Raw genomic sequence first — 15,393 nt, forward strand, 5'->3', positions numbered from 1 at the left:
GCAGCTTGATGCCCTAAGTTAAGGGATATGTAGGCAGGATTAGTGTTGAAACTCGGTTGAATTCCATCATTCGCTCTTAAATCTTATTCTCGAGCGTTCTGGTCCCTCCATAATTCGGTATCAGGATGACTTTTGAATTCTTTCAAAATCGTGCGTAAAATCAAGCGCATCGAACTACAAGTGGCCTGAATTCTCATATCGCCTGAGATATGTATGAAACCCATTTTTGAGGTTCGGCCATAATTCCGAGAGTCCGTACCGAATCCCTTTTCCAAACGATGAAGATGTGGTCGATCAAAATTGAATTCGTCAATGTCATTTTTCTCGGATTTCTCGCATCAATCCAAGAAAAATGTGGGACAGTTGTTGACACCCAATTTTGACCCTCCACGATAGAAATTAATCTTTGAATTTCTTAATTTCAAACAATTTGAAATAATTAGTTTTATAAAAATTCGAAATGTTTTAGAAGCTTTAATGATTTTTAGTCATTTCTACAACATTTTAGGTGATAAATATGTTTTGCCTAATTAGTATATTTTATGAAATCATCTCCAAAGACGTTACGTTTTAGTTAAGTGTTTTATTAATTCACTTTAGTTTAAGTTATAGTTACAATTTTAAAGTTTTAAAATAGACTTGTAAATTTTATAACTTTTGAATAATAAATATGCTTTATAAAATTATATATATTGTTAGTATGCTTTTTATAAATATTTAATAATCACCCCCAAAGATTTCACATTTCAAGTTAAATATTTTATTAATTTAGTTTGGTCTAAGTTATAGTTGTAATTTTGAGTTAATTAATTTGCATCTAATTTAATTATGTTTTAGCTAAGTTAATTAATGTTGTTAAGATTAAGAAGCTCGTTAATTAATTAATATTAATTCATCTTATTTGAATTTTAGCCAAATTCAAAATGACTATTTTTCTTAATTCAATTGGCTATGATCTAAATCCATATAGTCATTCCTAATCTAACCCCCTTTTTCTTACTTCACCTTGAACTCTTTATAAGAAGCCCAAAATTCCAACAAATGACCCAAACTTTAAGCCCAATTCCCTAACACTTTTATCAGCCCACCCCCCAATTCCAGCACACAATTCTAATTCAAAGATCAAACAATACTTAGCAATACGTACAACAATACCCAAAACAGTACCCTTGGTGTCTTTCCCATTCCAGACGCAACAATTTGATCCCAACGATTCCAGCACCATTTTTAGCAAAAGATCGTCCTTGCAGCTGTGGGATCATGCCACGTAGCTCGCCAAGGACGTTGAATCGATCCCGATCGTTCGTCTCACCCTTTCCTCTTTCGGAATGGGTCGAAATTTCAGAAAAAGCATGCTTGCCTTTAATGGTGAAAGTTTTTTTGAAGTTTGAATTATTAGGCCTTGATTCCAATTCGAATTAGATTCGTTTTTTTCCCCCATTTTTCCAACCTAATTTCCCTTCTATATAATTGCATCTATTCACTGTTGAGAGGGGGGAAGAAAAAAATTAAGAGAACATTGAGAGAAGGATAGAAAGAACCATAGTCTTAAAAGAGAAAGAAATTTTAAAGTTTGCAAAGAGAAAGTTGAGAACTGAACAGAAATATTTTCCAATAGCTTCAAAAGGATTTGAGTTTTCTTCTAATTCTATTTCTCCTTGCTCGCCTCGTCGAAGATCTCCTGAGTTCCCGGAAGTTAGCAGTGAAGTCACTCTACAAGCTCATTGGCTGTCCCATTTCACTGCACTGCTAAAGGTAACACTCATTTTCGGTTCAAACATTTTTTTTACTCTTAATAGTTTGGGGATACTATTGACTCACTGTTGTTCGTAAATCAGTGTGGTGGGTTTGTTTGCTTCGAAATATTGGTAAGAGTTGAGGTTCCCCGTCTCTTTTATCTACCGTTTCATTTCTTTTAGTTCCTGGGGATTTTCTCTTCTTTTTCGGCATGTAATGAAGTCATTTCGCTCTTTTACCCCTCCATAACGGCTTGGAATTAGGGGTTTTTACCTCAAGTCTGTATTAGAATTATCGTATGTCCGTTCCTAAGTTTTGTTTAAGGTAGTGAATCGCCACTCTCTTCTTGTTTATCTCCGATAATATATGTTTAGCGTGAAGCTTGTTTTGCTTAGTATGTTAGGTCCTTTTTATTGTGAATTGTAGTCTTTCATGACATATATATTTTGTGTACCTGTCATGATTATTTCAATTTCTAATGGTCTGCATAAGTTTGTTTCCCATGATCAATAATATAGAATTTTGTCCATTTGGGTTCAGCTTTAGATAGCTAGCTGGTTTTATATTGTCCAAGTTAAATTCAAAGTCATGATTTTGTTGTTCCACCATCTTTCATATGTTTGCTGCTTGGCCTTAGTCTTTATTTAGTTGGAGTAATGGTTTTCTATCATGCATGGTCACCTCTGTATACATTTTATTTCTTAATAGTAGGCCTTAATGTTTGTTAACATAATTCTTACTATGGTTAAATGCCAAATGCCTGTTGATTGATGCGTGATGGTTTACCCTAGTTTATTTAAGAGTCTTTTCTCCCCTTTTTATTTATTTATTTCTTATTATTTTCTTTTATTTATTTTTATTTATTATTTTGTGATTTAACAGTGATCTTGGATAATATTTTGGTCTTTGAAATTTCTAAATAGCTTTCAACTTGCTGTACTCTGTTCCATTTGTTTTTTTTTTCTTCTTCTTACTTTTAGAAAAAATGCTTGTCCTTTTGTCATATGCACCCCTTCGAGTTCACGACGGACTTCACTTCATTGCATTTCCGAGTTGAGCCATAAAGGCCCTATTTTATCGTTCGGGTCAGCCAACATGAAATTGAAATACAGGTTCCTGGAGGTTTAACATAGCTGGAACTTGGATTTTTGGTGTCCGAAAAATTCGAAAACAACTTGATATACCCGTCATATACACCGATATACAGTAAGAAGATATCATATACAGGGAAAAACGTGAAAAATACAGGTGGAAAATGTGAAAATACATAGTTGAAACAAAATTACAGGTCTGGGAGTCCGAGAATTGGCGGCACAGATGGAATATACCTCGAATATACACTTGGTGTATATCATGCTTAATGAAAATGGAAAAGAGGCCAAAAGCCCAATGAGTTGTTGTTATTATTATTATTATTATTATTATTATTATTTCTTTTTTGCAGATTTAGGAATTTGGGCCAAAAGCCCAAATTCAATATGCCTTCCCTTAGCTCCCATGTATTTTATTGTATTTGACTAACGTTTTGATTATCTTATGGTTTAATTTAGTTAAATTTCCCAAGGATGGTCATTTCATTTTATTTTCGAATTAAAGTATATATATTTTATTACTTAGTTTTTTATTTTAATAGTAGTCTTGTTGACATTTTATGAACTATTCCCCTTTAGAAAATTCCCCTTTAGTTCATTCCCCCTTTAAGATAAATAAAAAATGATAAATGAGTTCTTTTACTTAGTTAAAATTTCAAAAATTAGTTAAAATAAATGAGTTCTTTTACTTAGTTAAAATTTCAAAAATTAGTTAATATAAATGAGTTCTTTTACTTAGTTAAAATTTCAAAATTAGTCAAAATTATTTTTGGTCAAATCGCCGGTCAACCGCGAGTTAGCGGACATTCCGAGGGCCTAATACCTTCTCGGAATGTACATTGAACTTGAACCCTTTTTTAATTGATTTTATCTATTTGAGTCTTTTGAAAACCTTAAAATTTTTTCTTGATCTTTACTAAAAATTAAGTGGCGACTCCGTTCTTTTGGAAATTTGATTTCTCTTGAATCACAAGTTTAATCGATTTTTCGAAAACCTAGTCATTTCTCCTTTTATTTATATTTTCGAGTAAAACAGTGACCCCACTCACGGTCCGTGAGTCCTAGGTCGTGGGTGCTACCTGAAGATCTGCCTAGGTTCGGCCATGATGAGGTTAATTTAGGTAAATTCTATTTTTAATTATTTTAGTGTGGGGACAGTTTATATTGTTTATTTAGACTTATATAAGTATTTTTAAATCATTAACCACCCCTTTACAATTGATAATTCCCAAACCCAAAATAGTAACCAACTCCTCTCCAAATAATTCTCTCTCTAAAACCTCCATTGAAGAAAAAGAATAAGTCAAGGTCTAGGGGTCATCTTTTCCATCCAAGTTTGTGAGGAATCTTCAATTAAGTTATAGTAGTTTTGATTCATGGTTAACTTTTCATCCATGAAGTCCTCAAACCTTCAATTTCAAAGTTGGAAATTCTCCAAAACTAAGGGTTTTCATTCTAGGTCATGAATTCTTTCTCAAAACGTTTTTAGTGGTTTAATTATCATATATTAAGACTGAATTGTTGTTTTATGGTGGTTTTAAGATAAAATCCCCCATGAATACATGATTTCCCCATAATCCTAATTTATGACTTTGATGTGGATGAATTGTAGTAAGATGAAAGTTATGCAATTTTCCTTGTAATGGTCTAGTTACTTGAATTATGTCATTATTCATGCCTTAGTTGTAGTATTCTAGGTGTGTTGGTGAATTGTGATTCATGGCCTTGAAGGGTAAATTATGAAGATTGATGTATGATCATGATGCTTATGTATATGCTTTGTGATTTCAATGAAAGTAATGTGATCATGACTACAATGCAATTGTGATATTATTGAAAGGTTATTCTCAATTATACACTTGTGAATGATGATAATATGTTGTGAAAGGTTTATTCAATGTAATGTTATACCTTGAATTGGTAGGCTTAAGGCATCCTCTTCTTATGTAATTGAAAGCGATCTTGATTGAAGTACATTGAATTGGTAGGCTTAGGGCATCCTCTTCTTGTGTAACTAAAGTATCTTGACTTAATGTACATTGAATCGGTAGACCTAATGGTAATAGCCCTTTCATGTAATTAATAATGTACCTTGATTCGGTAGACCTAATGGTGGTATCCCTTTCATAAATGATTAATGAAGTATTCTAAGGCTTTGTCTTAAATCGGTAGACCTAATGGTGGTAGCCCTTCATGATGAGTCTATGAACTAATGTAATGATGAACCTTGAATCAGTAAACCTAATGGTAGTGGCCCTTTCTTGAGGATTCAATGATCTATCCTAATAATGTACCTTGAATCGGTAGACCTAATGGTGGTTGCCCTTTCATGTGTTAATAATGTACTTTGGGTTGGTAGACCTAATGGTGGTAGCCCTCTCAAGTATAATAATGTTAATGAGAATGAACTACTCCATTTGAATTTAAAGCTTAGCACCGAGTGGATATGGTAAGGTGAAAGCTCTCCCCATGTTAGGTTGGGTTTCAATGAACATTTTTCTTATCCCATAACTATGTGCCCACATATGTTATTAGCTAGTTGATCCACCTAAGCTAAAATGTTACCAGTCCTACGTTAGGCAAGTAGACCAACCCTTTATTGTGTGGGATAGACATCGGATTCCATGGTTTGTTCACATAGTCTATGTCGGTTAATGCTCATTTCCATCATGTGAGTTATGTGTTATGGTTACTCAATAGGTTTTATGAAGTGTGGGTGGTAGTATGAGATGTCATTCATGCATTGCACAAGTAGGCTTCGAGAAGGCTATGGTGTGTTTCTCTAATATCTTAATGTCTAATGAAATGATTGTGCTCATAATGATGCTAATGAGAATGTTGACTTAAAGACTTAATGTAATGATGAATGTTTAACTTGTAAATGTTATTATAAGTTTCTTTCCTTGTCATGACTTATTAAATGTGAATGTTCCTTACCTATGAGTATGATGAGAATGAAGAATGGTAAGAATGTTATGGTGGCCTCAAAGTGGTGCTTAGTATGAATGGTATTATAGGATGCTGTCACGACCCGATTTCTCAAGTCATGATGGCACCTACTATAACCCACCAGTAGGTAAGCCAACCCGTAACCCGGAACAACAAGTAATGAGTCTGAGGGTAGAAACTAAACAAGAGTAGGCAAATAACAATATAAACAGGCGGAAGCAAACCAAAAACATATATACAAATAAAGATCCCTCCCAGAACCTGGAAGTCACTAGTACAGAGCTACTAACAAAATGAGTACAAGTCCCAAAAGTGGACAACAGAGACTGGATTGTCTCGAAAGGTAAAAGACAAGTCTATATATACAGATGGAGATTGAAATAGTACAAAACATCATGTGCTCACTCCCGTCTCCGGATCAGTCTGCTCCAAGCTCGATCAACGCTGGCTACTAGTGCCCGGACATGCATCACGAAATAGATGCAGAGCGTAGCATGAGTACCAAAACAACAGGTACCCAGTAGGCATCATAGGCCGACTGAACTTGAAAAGTAAAGGCAATATGAAAAGAAGGAATAATACAAACCGAGGGTCAAGAACTAAAATCTAACTAACAAGGGAATGCACACGAGTGTACAAAGAACTAACTAAAGTAATCTATAAGCTAACTACACCTAACTGGGCCCCCATAAGCCCAGAAGGTACACTCGTGCGCAAGTCAAATAAAAACCCGAACGGACCCCCATAAGCCCGACGAGTACATAGAATAACTATAACTAAAGAGAATTGCATAAAAGAACCCAAGAACGAAGAACATCAAACCAGAACCTCAACCCTAATTAGTAGAATCTGACAGTACGGAGGCCGAACCTCGAATCGGATACTCACAAGAAATACCCAAGTAACCAATCACAAGTAACAAGTATAAGAGGCCGAAACTTTAACCGGATGCTCTATATAAGTATTTGGGCAATAGAGGCCGGAACTCTAACCGGATGCTCTATATAAGTAACTGGGCAATAGAGGCCGGACCTTAAACCGGATGCTCTATATAAATATTTGGGCAATAGAGACCGGACCTTAAACCGGATGCTCTATAAAGGTGCCAATGTAGCTGCTGAAAGAGTCCTAATCGATCCACACTCATAAATGTCCGTGGAGACCTGGGACTGACAGTTCGGTCACTTGGTCGTTCGTTTGGTCTTGGTGCGAGTTTTTGTGTTTTTGAGACTTATTTTCTTAGCCATTTTAGATCCGATTTTGGTGATTTTTGAGGCTATCTTGAGTGGTTTTTCGAGGAGAACATTGTGGTGTTGTTAGATTTTATTGTAGATCGCCCGTTTTTGGTAAAAACGCTGAATTAGCTGCTGTCCCATTTCTATTCTTTTGAGAAAAAATGGGTTTTAGTTGCTTGTTGATATTGTGTTGTTCCCGAGCCCCGAATTGTGTCCTATTATGGGAAATGAGCTGGGGGAACTGGTTAGGACCCACTTTTGGGGTTAATTTCGGAATTCCCTGCGCGGGTCCCACGATTCCCGTTTTGACTCCAAAATTGACCCGTCTCCGTTTGTTGTGATTTTGGTGTCTAAACGACTGTAATAACGTTGTGACTCTATTTTTGATAGCGGGGCAGCGTTTCGAGGACGTTCGGAAAGGAAAAGCTCCGAATAAGTGATTTTGGAGCGCGTGTGATCGGCGTTAAGGTAGGCTACGGTTTCCCTCTCTTAGATTGAGCTCGAGAATGTGAATGCATGTTGATTAGTTGGGATTTGGGTTGGGTAGTTATTGAATCCTACATAGGCGTTAAGAAATCATGTTTTTGACCTATTTCGGGAATTATCGGGTAACTGTGAGCATGCTTTGTGTTATTAACGGACCCTCCTCGCTATGTGGAGTGCTTGCATGCTTAATTATTGTTTATTTGAAGAATGTTGGGCCTTAGTTTAGGTTTGACTAGGGCTTGCCTTAGAAATACATTATTCGGATCCAATAGGCCTTAGTTTTGCCCCGACGTCGCTCGACCGACTTAGATCCCTGTAGACTGGTGTAGCAGACTTGAGTCTGATAGATTGGGCCTTAGTTAGGTGATACGCTTGCTCCGACTTTAGTTATCCTTATTTTCCCCGATGTTACGGCTTCACGAGTTACGTCGGCGACACTAGTTCTACTTCGCGATTTGAATTTGATTTTTGATTTGGTTCCAAGGACTTACATTGATTGGCTAAGTATGGATGGCAATGCCATTCCTACATTGCACAAGTATACCTTAGGGTTACTTAGATGATGATTCTAATGTGCTACAATGACTTACATGATGAATATGCTTATATCTTATGTGTTTATACTAAAGATGCATGATAATTCTCAAACTTGTTAAATGCATGATTTTCAACCAAAGTGTCCTTTTTAGCATGATTTTTGCAAGGCTATCATACTTAGTACATATTTGTGCTAACCCATATTTCTTCTACATTTTTACAAAGTGTAGGTTCCGGATCTTGAGGTGATTTCTTTGGAATAAAGCTTAGATTGACTTTTCTCTAAGCTAGTGGCGAGTCCTCAAGATTCGAGGACATATGAGAGTCTTTAGTAGTTTCTTTCATGTCATTTTATGTTTCAGACTATGTTGAAGGGTTGTGACCCTATTATTGATTTAAAGTTGTATTAGATGGTCATGTGAGACAAAGTTAGACTTCCACTGTTTTTGAATAAAGACTTCAATTGTATGGATAAATGTTTTAAGTTCCGTACCATTTTCTTATGGCTTATGTTATGAATGCTATGAGTCTTGTATGAGGCTCTTTGGAGTCTTGTACGTCGTGTCACGTCCGGAGTGTAGGCTCGGATCGTGACATCGAATTAGCCTTAGAAACTTTATTGAATCTGAGTCTTCCCCTTGTTATGAATTCTGACTTGGTCTTGACGGTTGAGATTGATGGAAATTGGTTGAAATTCGCTCTTGATCACCCCTGCTCTTCCCAAAACATGTTGGAAAAATAATGAGCAGTTGTGGGGAATTTCTGCGTAAAATCGTGACTAAACGCGCTATAGCGGCACCGCCATAGCAGGATCACTCACTTTACCAAGAATTTATCCCTTCCGGTATAGTGGCATGACACCCGCTATAACGACTTGCACATGATAGAAACTTGAAAATTCTCCCAACAGTCCCTATTTTGCAATGCACCTTCGAATCTTGGCGTTCTAAACTAGCCCCTCCACGCCAAGTTCAATATCGGGAGTTCTACCCATCCAAATTTAATTCTAAAATCCCTACAGACTCCTTAATGTCTTAGTTGATAAAAAAGACTAACACAAGACATTACCTTGCTCATATTTCGTCTGAGACAAACTTATCCTATAATTTTCAACTCGTTATTCCAAAAGTTTTCTCACCCAATATCTTCCACTATTGGTTTATCCATCACAATCGGATGGTCTTTAAAGATTTTGAGTTGATCGAGATTGAATAGTCAGTGAATACTTTATGTATATTCAATATATACTTCATATATAATTAGGCTATATTCAACTTTATGAGTCTATCATAATGTATTATAGTCAGTGTACAACTCATGTATATGTTAGTGTATATTTTCTATGACTTTTGATAACATATATTGTATATTTCTTATGACTTTTGGCTATTTTTATGTAAATAAAATATGGCTAGATTGCTCTCAACTAATTAATTTAGGGGGAACTTATCAAAATTCCATTAGCTTAGGAGCTAATTACTTAGATACACTCTAGTTTGCAATATTATGAATCTTATCAAATTTTGGTGCGTCAAGATACGTTCAGATACATGTATCTATGGATGTATGAGGTCAAAATTAAGTGTAATTTGTTCTAAATACAGTATTTCTAAATGAATTCACATGTATCTAGAATACTTCGATAAATCTCAAGAGCGGACAATACGATTACTGAGGGTGAGAAGTCTCACATTCTCGATTCGTTCAAAAGGCATAAAGGAATAGGCTAGAAGTCTCACTACTAGCTTTTAGTCTTAAGCAGGCAACGGCTTGCCTCCCTCCCATCTCACTCGTCACTCTCTTATGTATCTGGAATCTTATGTATCTGGTATTCCAGATAAATACAAATACATGTATCTAGAGTGGTTCTTATGTATCGGGGATACATTGCTATCTCTCTCCCTATCTCATTCACCTCCCTCCTTATTTTAGTATATTTAGTTGTAAAAATACATATATCTTGGTGTATCTTATATTTTATATATATATTGGCTCCCATATCTATTAGCTTGAGCCTTTTGGGCTCTTATACATGTATTTGAGCACATGTATAAGGTTAGTAATGTCAAATTCACCTATATACATATATGTAACTCTAACAGCCAACTCAGTCAATAACTAATATGGCTATGAGCACTATAGTGATAAAGAACAAGTCATATTACTATGCGATAAAGAAACTTTCCAAAAAAGATTTTGCCTTAACATACCTTTTTCATAGAATTACACCATAATATTACTTCTTCCCGCACCCCTACAATAATACAACATGGAGTAATATCAATTAAAAATAAGGATAAGAATTATTCTGATAATCCAACAATCGATATGGATTTCCACCGAAAAATACTACATGTAAAGTAGCTATAGAACAATAAAACAAGGTTCTTACCTCCATATACACCCTCATAACAACACCATGAACACCCTACAGAGCCAACACTCCGCTGCCACAACACCCCTAAAGATATACCATAAAATTCATGGAGACAATTATATCAAAACGATGAGCTCGTGACATAGCGCAATTTTCATTAAAGACTCAAGCTAAGATCATAAGCATATAAGGTTGATTTGGGGTGTTATACTTTTTTTTTTTTGGGTGTCAACAAAAGATAATGAGTAACGAGTGAAGAATACGACATATATAATTGCAACCGACCTAAGGGGCCCACTACCATCTCTATTGTGCATACATCATGAAAATGTGAATATCTCTCTGTTCTGAAGTCGAATGAATGAACATTTTATTTAATGAGTAGAAAAATAGATTCGTAGATCTTCAATTTGATAGGTTGTGAATCCTCGAACTCTTTATATATTATAGGATAAAAACTCCAAGACATTTGACCTAAATTATTAAAAGTTTTACACAAATAACTTGCTATAATTTTACCGACTTTTATTTTACAACTTGCATGACTTCAAATCATAACATGCGAATCATTGTGATTTGAACACATCATAACATATCTTTCTTATGGTACTAGGTGCTATTGGCAATAACTCGAAGTACGAATTTATTGATTAGATTATACGAGGCGTGACAATTGATTTATTGCAATGTTTAAAATTTAAAGAATACACCAAAAAAAATTGATCTTTTTTTACCAAGACACAACAATAGATTTTACATACTGCAAAAAAGTTTGACCATTTGAGAGACTTTAAAATATTCAATAATAAGATAATAAAAATAGTGAAAGGGAAATAAAAAAGGTAAACATAAAATATTTATGTAGGTTCATGATAATCCTCGGAGTATAAATGAGTCAACCAAAAATAGGTTGCCACTTAAGAAAGAATGCTACAATTAACTAAATACAACTTCTATTTCTCAATTATTATAGCAACCCCACATTTAATAAGGTAAGAAGTTATTATAGCAACCCACCTTTCTCAATTATTATAGCAATCTAGCTGGACCCTTATATATCTTTAAAATACACTATTAAATAGCGTAGGGTAATAGGTTATGCCTAATGGGATTGTTATAACAATTTGGTCAAAGTTTGGATATATTTCAGACTTTTTTTCCTATTTTTTACTCAAAAAATTATTTTCAAATTTATCAAAACATGAGATTTTTGTAATTAACTATATAATATATCTTTAGAAAAAAGTAGGGGGCCTCAAACATTCCTTTAGTGACCTTTAGATCGAGCCAGTCTTGATTTCACATAATTTAAAAATATTTTTTACCGGGATAAATATAGTTCTAAAGTAGGAGTGTAGGAGTATTTTGTTAAAAAGTAAAATAGTTAATAGTTAAAATCCTCCTTAAATTTGACATATTTTATCAAATGCACATCTATGAGAAATCTTAATTATCCCCTTATATATGGATTTTAAAAACTATTTAGCTGCGTAAATTATGAGAAGTCTTAGTTACCCCTCAAGCATGGATTTTTAGAACTATTTACCTCTTTAATATGCCACACGACACAAAATAATTACTTCATCTCAATTTATATGACCACTTTCTCTTTAAGTCAATCCCAATAGAAATGACACATTTTTATATTTAGAACTAAAAATTTAACTTTCAAATTTCTATTTTATTCATAATGGAATAATTTATAGTCACACATATATTTATGACTTACCACATCCTTTACTTAAACTTCATGCTAAGTCAAACTATATATATCATATAAATAGGAATAAAGATTAATTTTTTACTAAATATAAACATTTGCATTCATTTTGAGATTAAATAAAAAAAAAATGAGTCATATAAATTAAACAGAGTAATGTTTTTGTGATATGTGACATATTAAAGATAAATAGTTTAAAAAATTTATATTTGAAAAAAAGATGATTAAGACATAGGTGTGCATTTAATAAAGTGTGACTTTTCTCTATTTTCAAACCAAACAGAGAAAAAAAATAAAATTCCTCCACTTCTTATCTTCTCAAACAAGCTTCTCAATGGCTTTCCCTCCAAGATTTCATCATTTTCATTTCCCTCCGAAATTCAAAAAAATCGAATTCGAAACTTTCATGGCACATATTATATTCCTATATAATCCTATCCATATTCTCAAATCTTTACAACAATTCATAATCCTTTCCCACTTCCTTTTTCTCTTTTTCTTTTCAATAATGGCTTTTTCATCATCTGCTAGATGCCCAATTGACCCGAGAAATGGATCGAAGAACAGTTTTTGTCCGGCGGGTGAAATCCATGTTATTGTTGGTCCTATGTTTGCTGGAAAAACCACTGCTCTTCTTCGCCGGGTCAATTTGGAATCCAACGATGGGAGGTATTACTACTAGTATTGTTCTTGTTGATTTGTTTTGTGCGATTTTTTTTCGATAATTGTAGTTCAATTGGCATGAATCGGTGATAAATAAGATTTAGAAATTTCAAAATTAGGTTGAAAAATGTTGGAACTTGTGATTTGTATGTATGTGTATAGTAGATGAAAATATGTATGTGTGCTGTTTCGTTTATGGTGAATTAAGCAGAAAAGAAACTGAAAAATATGAATTTGTTGAGTTTAAAGAATAGATCGAACTTTTGAAACAAGATTCTTTGCTATATGACTGAGAAGTATCTGGGATTTAGTTGATTTGAGGTTGATCAATATTAAAAAAAAAATTGGGTTAGGGGAAGGAGAAATGGGGCGAGGTATTACAAGTTGGAGAATCAAACTCACACTAATAAGATGAAAATTTAGATGGTCAATTGAGCTATTAAAATTTCCTAGATGATCAATATCTAGGGTTGGTTTGTTAGAAATTTTTGTGGTGAATTATTCCCTTTTAAACTGTAAGTTTGAGTTTTTAATTGTGTAAGCAGAAATGTGGTGATGATAAAGTCAAGTAAAGATACAAGATATGCTGTAGATGCAGTGGTGACACATGATGGGACAAAATTTCCATGTTGGTCATTGCCGGATCTTTCATCTTTCAAACAGAGATTTGGAGAAGATGCATATGAAAAGGTACAAATCCTGTTTATTACTTCACCACTCAACAAACTCTTATGTTTGACTTGTTAAGACTTTGTGTGTATTGTTGAGAACTTCTAGATTGTTGATGGGTGTGCGTTGGATTCTTCAAAAGTAGTTTATTTTTGAAGGATTTGACGTGGGTGCGATGTCATTTTTGGAGAGTCTGAGCAACATAGCCTAAAAGCATCGATCTTTGTACAATTCAGAGCTTTGAGTATTTTAGTGTTGAACTTGGATGATTGATGATTGCGTGATGTGATAATTCAATTGACTTGAGTGCTTACAGTATATTACTAGTATTGTACTGATATTTATGCCACTAATTGGTGAAAATGATCAACCTTTACCACACATTGTTGGGGTAGTATTAACATTAGAATTGAACACCAACTTCATATTTTGATGGGAATTAGATATATCTTGTGTCTCTTCACTTGCACCTAGTTAACTAATAGATTTAAGACTTGATGGGTTTGTGAAATCTTCTTATGAGTGCAAGATTGTTAAAATTAGAGAACACAATGCCAAAAGCAGCTGTAGTATCAAGATGGTCTCTTTCCTGTCCAAACCATGAGAATTTGAGGGGTGTTTTGGAAAGTATCATCTTGCACAGTATGGAGAATGAATGCTAATGCTGTTGCTATTAAGTCATTGTTATCTATACTGCAAATATGGGATATATGTGAATTGTTTAGAAGGCAGAAACGAGGGCCAGATGCTGTAAACATAAAATATGATGAGTAGACAAGATATAAGGGAAACTTGAAACACAATTGAGGGTCAAACTAAAGACAGCAGTAGTCAGAAAAGAACTCAGTAGGCAAAATGAATCATGCAATTCTCCTTAACTTTAGTTAGCACTATTGGCTGTTAGTGTGTATTCCCTTATCCTAGTAACTCCATTTCTTGATAGGTGGATGTGATCGGCATTGATGAAGCTCAGTTCTTTGGGGACCTTTATGAGTTCTGCTGCAATGCTGCTGATCTTGATGGGAAAACTGTAATTGTTGCAGGCCTAGATGGTGATTACTTGAGGTACTCCTGAAAACTATTTTCAAACTAGGTTCCGAACTCACCAATAACTTTACTTCAAACCAATAACTGTGCTCTTACATGGTATCTGGTGATTGCTTGGTTGCAGGAAGAGTTTTGGTTCAGTGCTTGACATAATTCCACTTGCTGATACTGTAACAAAGTTGACTGCTAGATGTGAGCTGTGTAACAGAAGGGCATTTTTCACCTTTAGAAAGACTAATGAGACAGAAACTGAGCTTATAGGAGGTGCTGATATGTACATGCCTGTTTGCCGTCAGCACTATGTTAATGGACAATCTGTCAATGAATCTGCAAAAATGGTTCTTGAATCTCATAAAGTGTCAAGTGACCTTATTTTAGAATCTGCACTAGTTGCTCCATAATACACTTGTGTTCAACGCTTTTATATTATCATGTATCTTAATTACCCAAGTATGTAAGTAAATGAACTTGTTTTGCTGAATTCTGATAAATATATATATAGCCTGTCATCCTAGACATACACGAAAATGATCTTGTTTAATGTTGAATGAATTTGTAGTTCCTTTTGCAGATTTTTACTCTTTTAAGTTTAAGCCAGTTTGGCTTTTTTTGGAGGCCAATTTTACTTTTATATAAAAGTAAGGTGTTTGATCAAACTTTTAGAAGAAAATAAGTGTTTTTGACATAAGCTAAAAAAAAGAGAGTTTTTGCTCAAAAATACTTTATGAAAAGTACCTTTGAAAAAACTTGGTCAAACAATAATTGTCCGATTGATTCGATTGATCACACCAAAATTTGTAGCGGAGCTTGAGTCCAAAGTAGGCATATTTATTGTTTTTTTTTTAGTTGTGAGACATAAAATGTATATTTGAGGACAACAAT

General features: G+C 34.3%; 1 protein-coding gene across 1 annotated transcript; it reads left to right on the top strand.

Annotated features, from left to right (window-relative positions):
• Positions 1–12,615: 12,615 nt before the first annotated feature.
• LOC125818021 (thymidine kinase-like) lies at positions 12,616–15,012 on the top strand. The gene is made up of 4 exons (XM_049497526.1): positions 12,616–12,801; positions 13,341–13,485; positions 14,408–14,529; positions 14,636–15,012. The coding sequence occupies exons 1-4, from the start codon at positions 12,641–12,643 to the stop codon at positions 14,910–14,912; spliced, it is 705 nt and encodes a 234-aa protein (XP_049353483.1). The 5' UTR covers positions 12,616–12,640; the 3' UTR covers positions 14,913–15,012.
• Positions 15,013–15,393: the final 381 nt, after the last annotated feature.

Source organism: Solanum verrucosum, unplaced genomic scaffold, assembly GCF_900185275.1.
Source record: "Solanum verrucosum unplaced genomic scaffold, falcon-dt-bn FXZP01000253.1, whole genome shotgun sequence".
NCBI lineage: Eukaryota > Viridiplantae > Streptophyta > Magnoliopsida > Solanales > Solanaceae > Solanum > Solanum verrucosum.

What these genes read in the sequence shown, in the direction of transcription:
- LOC125818021 (XM_049497526.1), top strand. Translation starts at nt 12,641, where the DNA reads ATGGCTTTTTCATCATCTGCTAGATGCCCAATTGACCCGAGAAATGGA. An exon ending in TTGGAATCCAACGATGGGAG is followed by an intron (nt 12,802 to 13,340) that starts GTATTACTACTA and finishes TTGTGTAAGCAG; the next exon opens with AAATGTGGTGATGATAAAGT. An exon ending in GAGAAGATGCATATGAAAAG is followed by an intron (nt 13,486 to 14,407) that starts GTACAAATCCTG and finishes ATTTCTTGATAG; the next exon opens with GTGGATGTGATCGGCATTGA.